This window comes from Maylandia zebra, linkage group LG10 (assembly GCF_041146795.1).
Source record: "Maylandia zebra isolate NMK-2024a linkage group LG10, Mzebra_GT3a, whole genome shotgun sequence".
NCBI classification, from domain to species: domain Eukaryota; kingdom Metazoa; phylum Chordata; class Actinopteri; order Cichliformes; family Cichlidae; genus Maylandia; species Maylandia zebra.
This window is the reverse complement of record NC_135176.1, coordinates 7478596-7494309: the sequence shown is the minus strand read 5'-3', so window position 1 is coordinate 7494309 and position 15714 is coordinate 7478596. Positions and strand designations below refer to the sequence as shown.

Here is a 15714-nt window from a genome sequence, read left to right as displayed (position 1 = left end):
ACATTTGTGAATGAATGGGTCGCTCTCAGGAGCTCAGTGAATTCTAGTGACAGGATGCTGCCTGTGCAGTGAGTTTTAAAGTTTCCTCACTGCTAAATATTCCAAAATCAACTGTTAGTGGTCTTATAACAAAGTGGAAGCAATTGGGAACGACAGCAACTCAGCTACAAAGTGGTAGGCGACGTAAACTCACAGAGCAGTGTCAGTGGATGCCGAGGCACATAGTTAACAGAGGTCACTAACTTTCCGCAGAGTCAGGAGAACCCTACTTGTCTAACTGCATTGTGTAAAGTATGATGGAGAGGGGATTATAGTGTGGCATTGCTCTTCAGGAGTAGGGCTCGGCCTTTTAGTTCCAGTGATAGGAACTTAACTGGCCTACACAGAGTGCTGATCTCACAGAACACCTTTGAAATTAATAAGAGCGGAGTCTGAAAGCTGGGTCTTCTCATCAGTCATCGGTTTCTGACCTCATAAATGCAGTTTTGGAAGAATGGTCAAAAATTCCCATAAACACTCCTAAACCTTGTGGAAAGCCTTCCCAGTAGAGCTGAAGCTGTTATATTTTCAAAGGGTGTGCCAACTTCATATTAAATCCTGTGGATTAAAAATGGGATGTCACTCAAGTTCATTTGCGTGTGAAGGCAGACAACTGAATACTTTTTGCAGTATAGTGTCTCTTCCGTCTTTATTTTAAGATAAAAGAGACAAAGAACAGAAATGGAAAATTAAACCTTCACACAATGTGAAGCTCTCTGATTGAGATAATCAGTCAGGGTATTTACATTTTATTTGCCAGGTCACATAGTTTTAAATCTATGCTGGCAGGTTGCCAGTTTTTTCGCATGTTATTTAAGGTTTGAGCAGTCAATATTAACTGTCTTCACTCAAACTGGCAGTAACCCTAAGTTTTCCTGAACTGAGCGTCTTTCATCAAGACACATTGTTCAGAATGCCTCATGATCTCACAGTAGGTAATGCATACCAAAAGCTCTTTTTTTATCTCAGTAAAAAGAAAACTCAGTATTTTCATGTAAGAGAAATACAGAGAAATCATGAATTAATTAAGAGCGCTGACAGATACTAGCTGCCTGGTCACTGTGACAAAAAAAGCAAAGACACCACACAGCTGATACTTCAGGAGCCTGTCAGGGCAGTAAGAACAAACACACACACACAAACACAGCAGTGGGCAACAGGTTGTCTGTTGGTTACAAAGACTTACTTGTAGCCATGGGGCTGCAGGATTGCATCACTGAAAGTAATACAAATGCCAGAAAAATCACAGCCATTGTTGCCCTGAGCAAGAAACTAAACTCTAACCTGGTTCCTTCCTCTTGCTTGAAGCTTTGCTCCTCTTTTGCTGCAGGCTGACTCGATTCAGTATAAAGACTAAAGCAGACACCCCAGGCATACTGCCATATTGGCTTCTTGTCCAGTACGTGTCAGCTTGGTAAGTTAGGTTCTCTACATTTAGTCATGCTTTACAAAGACATTTACTTTACCTTGCATCAATTAACTTTCAGCCATTTGTAAAAGCTATGCTATCACTTTTAAAGCCGGCAAGCTTGCTAACAGTTGCATATTTATACCTCTAAATGATACAAAGCAGGAGTGAAACTTGTGTGAAGCCATGTGTTGGTCCATCTAATCAATATTAGTGCAACTTTCATTCATTTCAGCTCAATTTATGTTATATTAGCTCCCTATGCCATGAATTTATAAAATCCAATCAAAATTAAATGAAATCACAGACCTGAAAGCTACAGCTCAATAGGAATTGTGGTAACAACATAATTTTACTTTATAAAAAAAATAGAAAATCATCATAATCATCTTCCAGCCCATCAATATTTATTTCCCTAGTTTCTAGGTGGTGCCAAAAGTAGCAATAGTGGTTAAATACATCCTCTTCCACTTCCCCATTTTCCCCAGTTCAACCCTGCCTTTGACAATCCTTTAACTCATGAATGCCAAAGAACATACTGCTGACATAGCACAAATCAGAGGAGTGTCCCTCAAGGTTTTTTCACTCATCAACATCTGGAATAGAAACTTAATTTATGTACTACAAAAATATGATTAAGATAATCATCAGCCAAATATGGCTGATAAGAATCTAATCTTAAAAACTCAAGTACTCTTCACACTATATCATGCACTGTCAGCAAGCATCTAACTGTAATCAACCTGTGATTGGATGCATTAATCAGTTCTTCACATGTTCACATTTACAGATAAACAGATGGACATATGAAAGGGTAGAAAGTACCTGGTATATCCATGAAATCATCCAGGTTGGGCTGCAGTGGAGTCAAGCCTGGTTGAATCATGTCAGCATTGCTGGTGTATGCTGAAGTGGAAGAGAACATAATAATAGATGCATGCGTGAGAAAGAAATGCTCTAGTGCTATTGTGTTTTTTGTTTTTTGTTTTTTTTTGACAAGTCATCTTTCATCATAGGGAATTTCCTTATTTGTAATGTGGGTTTCATTGGCTGAATTGCTAACCCATGTGACCAGCAGACAGAGTCACCAAACTGAGGTAGGAACTTAGAAAGTGAAATACTTCTACATTATATTAAAGCATAGTTTGGATTTGTTTGCCCTCTTGCTGAGAGTTAGAAGATGGATCTTTCATCAAAGGCTGTTTTTAACATAGATTAGCAAAAAGTGGACACTGGTAAATGGCCTGCATTTGTATAGCACTTTACTCAGTCCCTAAGGACCCCAAAGCGCTTTACACTACATTCAGTCATTCACACACTGGCAATGGCAAGCTACGTTGTAGCCAGAGCTGCCCTGGGGCGCACTGTCAGAGGCGAGGCTGCCGTACACTGGTGCCACTGGGCCCTCTGACCACCACCAGTAGGCAAACATGGGGTTAGTATCTTGCCCAAGGATATTTGGCATGCAGCCAAGAGGCAGCCTGGGATCGAACCACCAACCTTCTGATTAGAGGCTGACCTGCTCTGCTACCTGAGCTACAGTCACCCCAGACACTGGCAGAAACAGCCAGCTGGCTGTGTTTAAAGGCAACCTGTCCACCTGCCAGCTGAAGAAATCACATATCTTATTTGTTTAGGTTGCACAAGAAACAAAGTGTTGATGGGGACTTCCTGCTTTGCCTTGTTGTTCCCTTGTCACCGTGAGATGGCTTGGAAAACAGCACAGACTCCAAAATGTATTGTGTCTGATAGTCCCCAGCTCTGACTGAGCTTTAGGCGTGCTGATCCACATTGCCTTTTTACCCATGTTTTCATCTTTTTAAGCTAGGACAACCATCTGCTGGGTAAAGGCATACTTTGAACAGACAGATAATGAGAGCGTTGGGAAGTGCGAATGGATGACAGGCTACTGTTAAAAACCCCCAAACCCCCCCCACACACACACAAAAACAAACAAACAAAAAAACAGGTGATGTAGCACTGCAGTAAACAGGCCCCATCCCTACTTTTATATGTTGCTGGTATCAAATTTTAAAGAGAAAAAAAAATATATATATGTGTATTTCTCAATTTCTCTGCATTTTATATGATGCCCATGTATTATTTTCCATCAAATTTAACTTTTAATTATTTGAAAATTAATGCATTCTGCTGTTATTTACCTTTTTTTTGGAAAAGGGCATTCATTTCTGAAAACAAGACCACATTTAAAATGAGAGAAATAAAAGTCCAACCATATCTCTATGATTATGTTCCTTTTTTGCTGAAAATCTGTCCCTAAAGCTCCTGTCTATGACAGACTTGAGTTAGAAATATTATTTTGGGCAATTTATTTGATTCTAAAAGTAAAATGAACCAGGATATAATTTTCAGCCCAGTAACAACTAATTGGAATCAATTATTTAATCCATGCACTATGCAGCCTACGATCAGCCTTGCTTTTAAATGCTTCCGATCAAATTCTGCAGGATTTGAGACACAAGTCCCTGCTGAAAGTCATTCCACAAACTTGTCTACTACTCACTGTTGTGTCGCTCGCTGGTCCAGGGACATGGCTTCTGTGTCATGGTGAATAGGGTGTCAGAGATGTCGGACAGAAGGCAGTCCAGGTCAAACATGTGGACCTCCGCGGGGACAGCTTCAGGTTCCTGGTATGTCTGATAGGGCCATTTGTCCTGCCTGGCTTGGCAGATCTGACCCTGCCAAACATCAACAAGGAATCAGAACACTTACAGGATCTGACATGCCAAGTTAATCCCAGATCTATCCATTAGGGGCTCAACATAAATAGAGCTGGAAAGTCCTAATTCATCAATGACTTCTAGTTCTCCCAATCTGTGCCTGCAATTAGTGCTCTATGAAAACTTTGTGTCACGTTTGTTCCGCTGATAAATGACAAAATGCCTCTCAAAACTAATATTAAAACAGCAAGAAAAAAAAACATCTATCTCCAGTTACACACAAAACAAAACTGCACACCTACAGCATTCACAACTTCAACATGAAACATGTGCTAAGCTGTCATCTCTCCCCCCCCCCCATCCCTTTCTGCCCCTTCTCCTTTGGAAACCCAGTGAACAACTCACAGAAATGAAGTGCCAAAGCCAGCCTGTTTGAGATGCTTTGTTTCACCCCGATCTTCTACTCCGCCTTTACCTTCCACTTCTAAGCCCAGGGCCACATTTATAGGGAAGCCCACCAGATTGAGCCGGAAACTATTTCTGATTACGTCTGAACACACGACATCCCCTCTTAGAATACAAGCACGCACGAGCAGAAATGAGGTAAGATTGTTGTGCGCACATGTATGTGTGTATGTGTGCGCGTGTGCATGTGGGGTGCATCATGAAAAAGCTGTTTTGACACATTGTTCAGAAACAGTGGGCCCTCACAGGTTTTCATTATGTTGGCTTTGTTCATTTCTTTATTTTGATGTCTCACCATTTCAATAAGAGCGGCAGCCTTTTGTCCCTGACCTAATTCTGGGAGTCGCACACACACACGTGCATGCAAACTGTAAAAGGCCCCTGCTAAACACAAACTGATGCTGCTTGGAGAAAATATACACATGCATATGAGCGGCTGAAAGACTGCAGCATCGACAGGGTGCGTTTACATCGTTTGGCGAGAAGTTTCATTTCAAAAGAGATTCTCCTAGATCTAAATCTAACTAAACTTTGGTATCCAGAAGGACGCAATTTTTTTTTTTAATCAAAGCTATTAGTGAACCTTACCCTACCCTACAGATTACCCCACTTTTAAAACATTTGCATCTCCCACCTATCAAGTTTGAATTTCATTCAACGACGTTGGTCCTTCCTTCCTGGTGGAGAGGGGGCCCACCTAAATTATTGAACTGTTTCATCCCTGCACTACAAGTTGACTTCTCTGGTCCTCAGAGAGGGGTCTTCTTACGGTTCCGTGTGCCAGTCCAAGAAATGAGGTTGATCGTGCCTTCCACACCTTAGCTCCAAAACTGCAGAACAGCTCAATTCTCTTTGTGCCCGTTTAAAAAGGCAGCTTAACCCTGTAACACCAAGTGCTTCGTATTTAATGGGTGAGGTTTTGAGACTGCTACATTGTCAGTGTGATTGTTTTTCATTGTTGTTCATTAAATAATGTATTCAAAAACATTTGATTTTTCTGTAAATTATTTGATGGCTCAGAGTGTACAGTGCTTGTAGTGTGTGTTCATTTTGTTTACTTATGTGTGTGTCTCCCTCTTGCAGAGTGAGATTTTTTTTTTCCTTACTCGTTTACACAGCATTATCACCTAATAGGATATTATTTCACTCTCAGACTGAATATAAGGGCTAAGTCTAGTGATCTTAATTTTCAGCCTTTTTCGTGTTATTATTAGAGCAGCTTTCCAGCTGCCTTCTTCACTCTAAACCACACACTACATCCTTCAGGTCCCTGCAACCTACTGAAATAGGGAAGGTGTGACCAGGTTTTGAAGAACAGCTCAGGGTCAGCTTCCCCTGAACCCACTGCTCCACCTCTCCCATGCAGCTGAGCCACAAACCACACCCTGCTACAGTCTGTAAATGAACTGTGTAAAAATCTATTGAAATACATTGTCACTGTAGATAATAATCTGAACATTATTTTACAATTCTACTTTATTAGAAAGTGGTTGATGCTAAAAATGTAAAGCCAATTAAATTTTAGACTAGGGCTGTCACAGGTTAAAAGTGCACAACTGTAACTGTGTAACTGCATATATGACATACGACATTCACACTTTTGACTAGTGTTTTTCTAAGCACTAAATGTAATCTGTTAAGAGAATGGTGTGATAAGGATATGAGTGCACAGAGCATAAAAACACAGTGAAGTGATCTTTGACCTGTCAGCTACTTGCTGATATTGGCCTTGCCGCGTAATCCATCAAAAGACGGGTCAGACACAGCATTATTATTGAAGTTTTCCTAATGTTGAACTCAAGTAAAGCTTGGACTTCCAGTGCCACAGCACATCTACAGAAAAATGAAAAATTAGAGCCCATGAAAGATGAAATATGAGGAATACTATCATGAATGAGGCACCTCCCTCTCTCTGCCCCCCCGCTGTTTCTCCTCTCTGCCACTAAATATTTTGTCTCTGCCACCTTAGCGTCTCTGTCGAAAGCAGATGCCCCTCTGCTGCCCGGTTTTTGCCAAGTGCTGCTGGAAGTAGGTCATATTTGATTAGGTTACATTCATTTTTTTCACCATTTTTCTTGAATAAAGATTAAGAGTTATGGGTATTGTTGCAGCAGGCAGTTAGCTGGGTCAGTTGCCTTCATATGTCAGGTTGTGACGCACAGCCCAAGTTGTTTTGCCCATTTCTATTTTCTTTTTTAAATCTCTTTTTTTCTCCCCTCCTCCCTTGTTCAGCCAGGGAGGCTAAATTCAAATGCTAAAAATAGTCGCTTGGTGGTCTTTAGTGATCCTATGTCACTACAAGGACATTCAAAAGTAAACAATGCCAGCAGGTCACCCAAAAATTACAATATATGTTGGATCAGTTGGCCAGCTTCAGCCTCCACTCTTCAAAATCAATACTTTTCAACTTTAATTTCCTTGCAATATTGCAATAATGTAGCAATAATGAAGTAATGTGTGACTTCTGACTTACCTCTTGAAGCATTAATAGGATGTCATCCTTCTTTTTCTGAAGCTGCAGCAGAAAAAGACAGAGCGAGTGTGGAAATGAACCATGTTTTTGTTTTTATGCACATCACCTTATGTTAACTAATTACAGTTTTGATCAGGTAAAAGTGTTGGAAAGTGGGGCCATTGGGGTTCATCCTTTGGGGACTATGAAAACGTGACAAACTGTCCAACCAATAGGTACTGGTACTGACTTAGAGACAGTTTAAAGATGTACTGTGAATAAGGTGAGCGCTCACCCTCTTCTTGTAGTAAATCCTCCACTTATGGTACTCCTTGATCACTACCTCAATCCTTCTCTTCCAGTAGCTGCCCTCTAATATGATCGCCTGTTGACAGGATGCCAGTGAAACACTAAGTATGTTTTTTTTCCAAGGATGAGCTTAAATATGCAACACCTACATCATTCATTCACTCACTTCGGGCTTTCGATGCGCATCTGCCTCCAAGCCATCCAGCGGGGTCACAAAGCCACATACTGGGTTTTTCCTCTTCTCCACATCTGAGCCAAGCAGAAAGAGGGAAAAAAGGACAAGAAAAATCAGCTGCGGCGTAGACATTCATTCTGGTGAAATGTGGATTCTCTCAACCCATGTTAGGTCACCCGGTTCTTCTAGTCTCACAATTTAAAAAAAAAAAAAAAAAAAAAAAAGCACCAGCACTCACACTGAATGAACCATGCTCTCCAGATTGCATTGTTCAGACGGATCTTATCCCTCCACAGCAACCGCAGACCCTTAAAAGATTTCCATTTAGGAGAGACTATCTTACCACTGTGGAGAAAAGAAAGGTGGAATATGTATTTGTTTCGGGGAAAATGTGAAAGCCCTTTCATTTATAGTCTTTGAGGCAAAAAGGCATAAACGTGCATAAATGACGTTTATGCCTCTTTTAGAAAAAAACAATAGGAACACTGCCTCAAACCTGCCCTGATTTTGACTAATAGTAGCCAATCAACTTATTCCCCGGTATACAACCCGGCTTTATGTGCTTTCCCCCCCCCCTCCCTCACTGTTTCTCTGCCTGCTGAGAATAGAGCTCCTAATGTGAGGTGCTCAAGGAGTTGCTAGGAAGCCTGGGGAAATCATTCTCAACATGCTTTTAATGGACTGACATGGCTGCGTATTATTCAGCCCGAACAGCAGAGACAGCCTATTGCGAAAAAACAAAGAGCAATCAGCAGAGGAACCACTTTACATCAGTCTGGTTAATGATAAATAGCGGAAAGCAGAGCAGCAATCTGTGCGGAATAAGAGGCCATGTCATAGTCTTGGAAAATATATATAAATATATAATAAAAGTACTTGTTTTAAATCTATTTTTTTTTGTGTTTGATAATAGTTGCACAATGAATCCTGAAACAGTGCCACAATTTGTGAAACTAGATCTATAAACAAATGCAATTTTCCACCCAGTGACAGCAGATTTTAAAAAAAAAGAAAGAAAAAAAAAGTCTTCTTTGGGCCAAGGGTTGATGAAAGCTCTTATAAACACGGTTTCAAAGAAAGTGGTCCTCATTTTTTAAGTAAATGAAAAATCAATGTGTAGTCTGATGTTACTGAAACGTAAGCATGTTTAGAGAGTATAGGGAGGTTTCTTTGGTATTTGGTTTGTTTTAAGTGCGGCGGCTTCCTCTGCTATAGTTGCAAATAGCTCCTGCTATATGCAGGAGCTATTTGTGACATCTTGTAACAAATGGCTGCTCTCAAACAGAAAAACAAATTTCTAGGGCATCGTGTCAGGAGTTTCTTTCCTTTGCATCAGTCACACTGTCCTTTGTCCAGTCCTGCCAACTAGAATCAAAGTCCACTTTTTTTTGGTGAAAATTTCCAAACTGGTTATGCAACAGACTGACAACACATATACACAAACAACCACAGCATTAACTATCAGCTTTGAAGGGAATTCTATTAAGACAAATATAAATATATATATTAAAAAATATATTTTAAAATATGGTTTAGTTTAGTTCGTTTAGTGAGCTTCGGTTAATTTACAATACTCTTATTTTAAAACAGAGACTGATCCTGTGCATATCGCTGCTTTAAATGTCAGCTCAGAATGAGACACTTTCACATTCTTTGGAGATATTTTCTTCCACATGGTTTAGCTGAACTGAACAAGCAGAAAGCTGAAAATAAAAATGCTGATTAAAACCCCGACTTCATTCTTTCCCCCTACTGCAAGCAGCAGGGACCCACCTGTAGGCCAGTGACATGCACTCGAACAGGCGGGTCAGAGTGGGGTCGATGCTTAGGCTCCCGGAGCTGAGTGGACCGTAGCGGTACGTTTGACACCCCGTTCTGTTCACCGTGTCAAAGTCGTACCTCAGAGACCCTCCACTCTTCCTCCTCCGCGCCGCAGAGTCGCTGTGGGGCGAGGATACCATGAAGTGTCCGCTGTGGATCACCTGAGTGCGGGGGAAAGCTTCGGGCGACGGCCCGGTGCCGGCCACCCGAGCGGGTTCCCCCTCCGGGTCAGAGTCCGATTCTAAGAAGTCCTGAAGCTGGCTCTCTCCGGCCGAGCAAACACTCCCTTTGCCCGCCATTGCGCACTTTCATTCAGCGGTGAGGATCGGACAGAAAGTGAACTTTCTCCTCAGCTGTCTTCCCCCGCTTCCTGTCCTGTTTTCTTCAGATATTTGAATATTTCCTCAAGGAAGAGCCGTTTGCTATCAAGCAATGATTATCCTCATCTGTCAGTGGAGGGCTCAGCCAACCAGCTGCAGGACCTACACCTCTGGAGCACGGTGTGTGTGTGGACTGTTGTGTAACAGCATACTATCATTATGTCAACTTCTCGAACTGGTAAAGTCCCGAAGAAAATAGACAGAAAGTGGTAATTATTAATAAACCAAAAAAAAAAAAAAGTATTAGAAAGTAGGAGTAAACCGGCTTCAAGTGGATGTGTCACAGATTCATATTATCATCACTATATACACAAACAACCACAACCTTAACTATCAGCTTTGAAGGGAACTGTATATATATTTTAATTTGCTTCTAAACTTTAACATTTTAGATGTGTTTCAGCAAGCAACAATTCTGTGCATGTAAAAGGATTTCTGCACATTTAAAACATATCACATATATCTGTGTTTAGGAATGATTATTAACAAGTTCTGATCCTTCATAATTGATATTATGGAGCTTTTTTAACCCATAAAGCAAAAAATACCGGCCTCTATTGGCGGTATTCTTTGTTGCATGTTTTCTAATTATTTCTGTGTGTGTGTGTGTGTGTGTGTGTGTGTGTGTGTGTGTGTGTGTGTGTGTGTGCGTTAAGCCTGAAAATATTTTCTTGAAATATTTCCGGATAAAATAATTTAAAAAGCCTCCACAGCAAGCAGACACGAAGGAGTGGGGCTTCCCTTCACCTCACCTCCAATTGGTTGTAGTAGATGGCTGTCCCTCCCCGAACCTGGGTCTGCTAGAAGCTTCTTCCTGTTGAAAAGGGTTTTTCCCTCCCACATTTGCCAAGTGCTTGCTCAACAGGATTGTCTGATTGTTGGGGATTGTTCACCGTTCACAGTTCACTGTACTCAAATGGCCTCCAGTCACCAGATCTAAATTTAAAAAAGCACTTTTGGGATGTGGTAGAACAGCAAATTCACATCATGGATTTGGAGCCGACAAATCTTCTATAACTCTATGACACTCTGTAATACTTTGTTGAATCTGTGCCACAAGCACAGATCTGAAGGCAAAAAGGGGTCCAACATGGTACAACCAAGATGTAACTAATGAAGTGTCCAATGAGTGTATATTAGTTCATTCTTAGTCATGACAAAGGAAAAATAACTACAAAGTGCAGCTCTTCAAGTTGAATATACCTTTCACAGTCTCTTAGCCTGTTAGCCCAGTCAGCCTTCTGGTCACTTCTCTAAGCTTTAATGAGTCTCTGGCTGTTCATGGAGGACCCTAAAAATGCCCATATTGTGAGGGGTACACCCGCTTCGGATGTTATCAGTCCATACAGTGGACGTTATTAGCAGAAATCAGTCCCATAGATATGGGCCAGGATTGACCTTCTCTACCTCCTAAACTGTTCAGAAGGTTGTTATCATCCATCCAGATGGATGATAATAAACTGTTCAGAAGGTTGTTATCATCCATCCAGATGGATGATCACTAACAGGAGCATGGGAAGTACTCCAGAATCCACTCTCGCTGGAATCTGGTGAATACCGCAGAGTTTACAGGTAAGACCATTTAAACGGACAGCATTTGTAGAATGACTATTAAAAGTAAGCGATGTTAGTAATACAACGAGTGCCGGAGTCAACCAGAAAACGTCTCCCAGAGTGTGTCCTCTATGAAGAGCAGCCTTTCCTTATTGTCAGCGGTCGCAGCCGCTATAAAATGCTGGCGGGCTCGTTTCCCTTAAAACTGCAAAGGCGGCACGGTGCTGTCACGCGCGATTCCAGCCACCATCAATGAGTTGGAGGAGCCCGGGAGAATAGGCGGGGGCACGGGAGATGCCATCAGTGAGTCGGGAACTATCGCCTGGATCCTGAAGCTCCTGGTAGCCAGGAGAATGCGATACGCTTCTTCTGTGAGTGAGCGGTAGTCCTTCGCGGCCAGCAGTGGGGAGTTGGCGAGGCCAGCTCGCACTGGAGCTGGCAACTGTTGAAAGAAAACATCAGTGAAGAGGAATCCCCCGTCATCCGTTCCTAGCAAGAACAGCATGCTCTCCATGAGCTCGAGAGCATCACCCAGGGCTGAGAGAGAGAGGATTCTAGGCCCGCTCTGCATCGGAGAGGGAGTAGCCTTGAGAGAGGTGTATTTCACTAGCTCTGCTATCACTTCCGACATAAACGAAGACAGAAAACTAAACAGCAGTGACTTTTGTAGGGTTACTGAAGTTGGGCTAGCTTGTATATAATGATGTCCTACATGGTTGGCTAGCTACACAGCTATGCCAGCATAACATAAACAGTGAATTTGGAGGATGAATGCTAACTTTTTTCCACTTGATGAGGGTTCCTGATGGTTAGAGACAAACCCCTAGCATGGCAGGATGCTGTAAACGGACCAAACTTCAGTCAGGAGAACAACTGAGATAATCCATCTGTAACACTTCCAGCTCTTCAAAAATCACAGACGCTCAGAAAGGTTGGCTTTTCACAGTTTATTCCTGCAGAAGACATAAAACACACTCAACAGGTGTCTTCTGATGGTACCAGCAATTGTAGCTCCTACAATGTAAAACAACATCACAAAAAGAACAGAAAAACAGTAAATCCAAACACATTTCCTGAAATGCGCAGCAACCACTAGGGAGCTGACAAAAGCTTACTGCCAAAGAGCATAAATACGGCAGAAACACTGTTTAACAGCAACCAGCCTTTGTTTCGGTTACACAGAAACTTTCTAACATCAGTATGAACCTATATACATCGACATGTACAACTTATGTAACAACATTCACACCAGAAACCATAAAAATGCCAGAGCCTTTCATTACAGAACTTACCCTCACAGTGAAAACGCGCGCTGTGAGGAGCAGAAGCCTTAGCAGCTTCTAAATGCTAGGGTGAGATCCGGTTTCTGGGTTTTCAAAATAAAATACAATAAAAAAATGATAAAATTCACACTTAAAATAATAATTAAGAACAGGTAAGTGCATGTTTTTCAGAGGTATTTTTAACTCCGTTACACATCCACAATAGAAGGTTAGTCATTCATATACTGCTGCATGGGCTGGGCTGTAGTTACATCGTAAGGTTTTAAAAACTGAGCTTTAAATTGAACAGTGGTAATAAAAACCAAGAGAGGCTGACAGTGATCATTAACTGAACAAGCCTTTAAGTTATGGAACGCCAGGACTGCCATAATGAATTAATTAAATACACCATTAAATACTTAATTAAATGTGGCAATAATTATTTTTCAAGATGGCGCCGCGGATGACAGCCTCGGTACTGCGCTCTCTCGCACTTTTCTTCCCCGGACCAGACGGCGTCTCACCCTCCTGCCTCAAAACCTGTGCTGAACAGCTGGCTCCCATCTTTACTCGCATCTTCAACAGATCCCTGGAGCTGTGTGAAGTTCCCTCCTGCTTCAAACGCTCCACCATCATCCCTGTTCCCAAGAAACCCACCATTACAGGACTGAATGACTACAGACCTGTCGCCTTGACGTCTGTGGTCATGAAATCCTTCGAACGACTGGTGTTAGCCCATCTGAAAGACATTACAGGCCACCAGCTGGACCCTCTGCAGTTTGCCTACCGGGCAAACAGGTCGGTGGATGATGCAGTGAACATGGGGCTGCATTACATTCTGCAACACCTTGACCACCCGGGAACTTACAGTATGCCAGGGTCCTGTTTGTGGACTTTAGTTCGGCTTTTAACACCATTGTGCCTGAACTTCTTTCCTCCAAACTCTCCCAGCTCAGCGTGTCACCAGCTACCTGTCAGTGGATCACCAGCTTCCTGACAGACAGAAAGCAACAAGTGAGGCTGGGGGAGATCACCTCTGAAACCCGGTCCCTCAGTATTGGTGCCCCTCAAGGATGTGTCCTCTCACCACTACTGTTCTCCCTCTACACTAACGACTGCACCTCCAAGAACTCGGCTGTCAAACTCCTAAAGTTTGCAGATGACACCACTGTCATTGGCCTCATTCAAGATGGTGATGAGTCTGCATACCGGCAGGAAGTTGAGCGGCTGGTACTCTGGTGCAGTCAGCACAATCTGGAGCTGAACACTCTTAAGACTGTAGAGATGACAGTGGACTTCAGGAGACATCCCTCAACTCTGCTCCTCCTCACCATATCAGACAGCCCTGTGTCAACTGTGAAGATCTTCGAGTTCCTGGGTACAACCATCTCCCAGGACCTGAAGTGGGAGACCAACATCAACTCCATCCTCAAAAAGACCCAGCAGAGGATGTACTTCCTGAGACAACTGGGGAAGTACAGTCTTCCACAGGAGCTGCTGATCCAGTTCTACACTGCGGTCATTGAGTCTGTCCTGTGCTCCTCCATCACAGTCTGGTATGGAGCAGCCACTAAACAGGACAGGAGCAGACTGGAGCGGACTGTACGGGCAGCAGAAAGGATCATCGGCCTGCCCTCCATCCAGGATCTGTACCTCTCAAGAACCAGGAAACGGGCAGGGAAAATCATCACAGACCCCTCACACCCTGGACACAGACTTTTTGATCTGCTGCCCTCTGGCAGACGGTACAGAAGCCCGCAGACCAGGACCACCCGACACAGGAACAGTTTCTTTCCCCTCGCCATCTCCCTTCTTAACAGTTGACCTGTCACACTGCTCCCACTGCCAGACTGCAGCTGCACCTTATGTACATTTTGTAGTATTCATTTCACCTCATTCATTTCTGTATTTTATGTATATAAGTTTAGATTCGTTATTTATAGTTGGTTTACACAGCTTTGTGTACGTATGTGTAATGTGTATATAGACACGTATGTGTGTGTGTGTGATTTACATTACTGTGCTTGAGAGCCACCATCTACCGGAACCAAATTCCCTGTATGTGTCTGCACATATACTTGGCCAATAAACACGATTCTGATTCTGATTCAGATTAATTAAAATTGGAATTAATTAATTAAATAAATAGTTATGACACATGTAATTAATTAATTATTGACACATTTAATTAATTATTTATGTATTTCACATTTTAACTCATTCACTGCCATTGACGTCTATAGCCGTCAATTGCAGTGAATGAGTCAATGGGTTTAACTCATTCAGTGCCAATGGCTGGCAGTGAATGAGTTAATTAATTATTGCCACATTTAATTAATTATTTAATGGTGTATTTAATTAATTCATTATGGCAGTCCTGGCGTTCCATATTATGTGACCTTAAAGGCTTGTTCAGATTAAACAAGCCCTGAGAAACATCTACCACGAGTCAAGCTGCTGCGTCCGTACAAATAATGGGATTTTGGACTCGCTCGACATCAACAGGAAGGTCCTTCAGCGCACCACCTCATGACCACTAGCCGATGTGGTATCCGGTTGTTCAGTCTGACGTCACTAGCCGCGTCTGGACCTAAACTCCGCTGCAGGTCCATATATCAAACGATCACTATGGCATTACTGAGAGTTGAAAAACTGTCTAAAGTCTTTCATCTTTAATAAAATGATCAGCGTTCTGCTCTACCAGGTGTGACAATTGAGTTTAACATCCAGGCATCCATGAAAAAGGAATTTATGACATTTAACGGAGTTAGAAGTTAGCAGGGAGTTAGCTCGCTAGCTTCTATCTAAATACAATATAGCATGTCCTGACTGCTGGGTTTTGGAAACAAATTAAAACGTACAGCTCTGTTATCACTTCCAGCATAAATGAAGACAGAAAACTAAACAGCAGTGACGTTTGTAGGGTTACTGAAGTTGGGCTAGCTGGTATATAATGATGTGCTACGTGACCGCTAGCGACACAGCTATGTTAGCATAATATAAACAAGCTAACTTTTTTTCTACTCGATAAAAGTTAACGTGAGTGTTCTCGGTGGTCAGGAACAAATGTAATCGCATGGCAGGATGCTGTAAAAGGACCAAACTTCAGCCAGGAGAACAACTGAGATAATCCATCTACAATACGAGGTTAGTCATTCATATACTGCT

The 15714-nt window shown here is 42.2% G+C and overlaps 1 protein-coding gene across 4 annotated transcripts in view; it reads right to left on the bottom strand.

Moving 5' to 3' along the window:
* mlxipl (MLX interacting protein like) overlaps positions 1-9890 on the bottom strand; it is a 32044-nt gene extending 22154 nt beyond the window's left edge. For 2 of the 4 annotated variants that reach the window (XM_024803977.2, XM_024803978.2), the window contains exons 1-7: positions 9303-9876; positions 7768-7874; positions 7521-7603; positions 7341-7430; positions 7067-7108; positions 3972-4146; positions 2273-2353 (exon numbers count right to left, since the gene is read on the bottom strand). In XM_024803977.2, coding sequence (XP_024659745.1) covers positions 2273-2353; positions 3972-4146; positions 7067-7108; positions 7341-7430; positions 7521-7603; positions 7768-7874; positions 9303-9649 — 925 coding nt within the window. In that variant the 5' untranslated portion in view covers positions 9650-9876. Of the gene's footprint in view, positions 1-2272; positions 2354-3971; positions 4147-7066; positions 7109-7340; positions 7431-7520; positions 7604-7767; positions 7875-9302 lie in introns of all 4 variants that reach the window. The other 2 variants (XR_013100495.1, XM_076888943.1) reach the window with 2 other exon arrangements.
* Positions 9891-15714: the final 5824 nt, after the last annotated feature.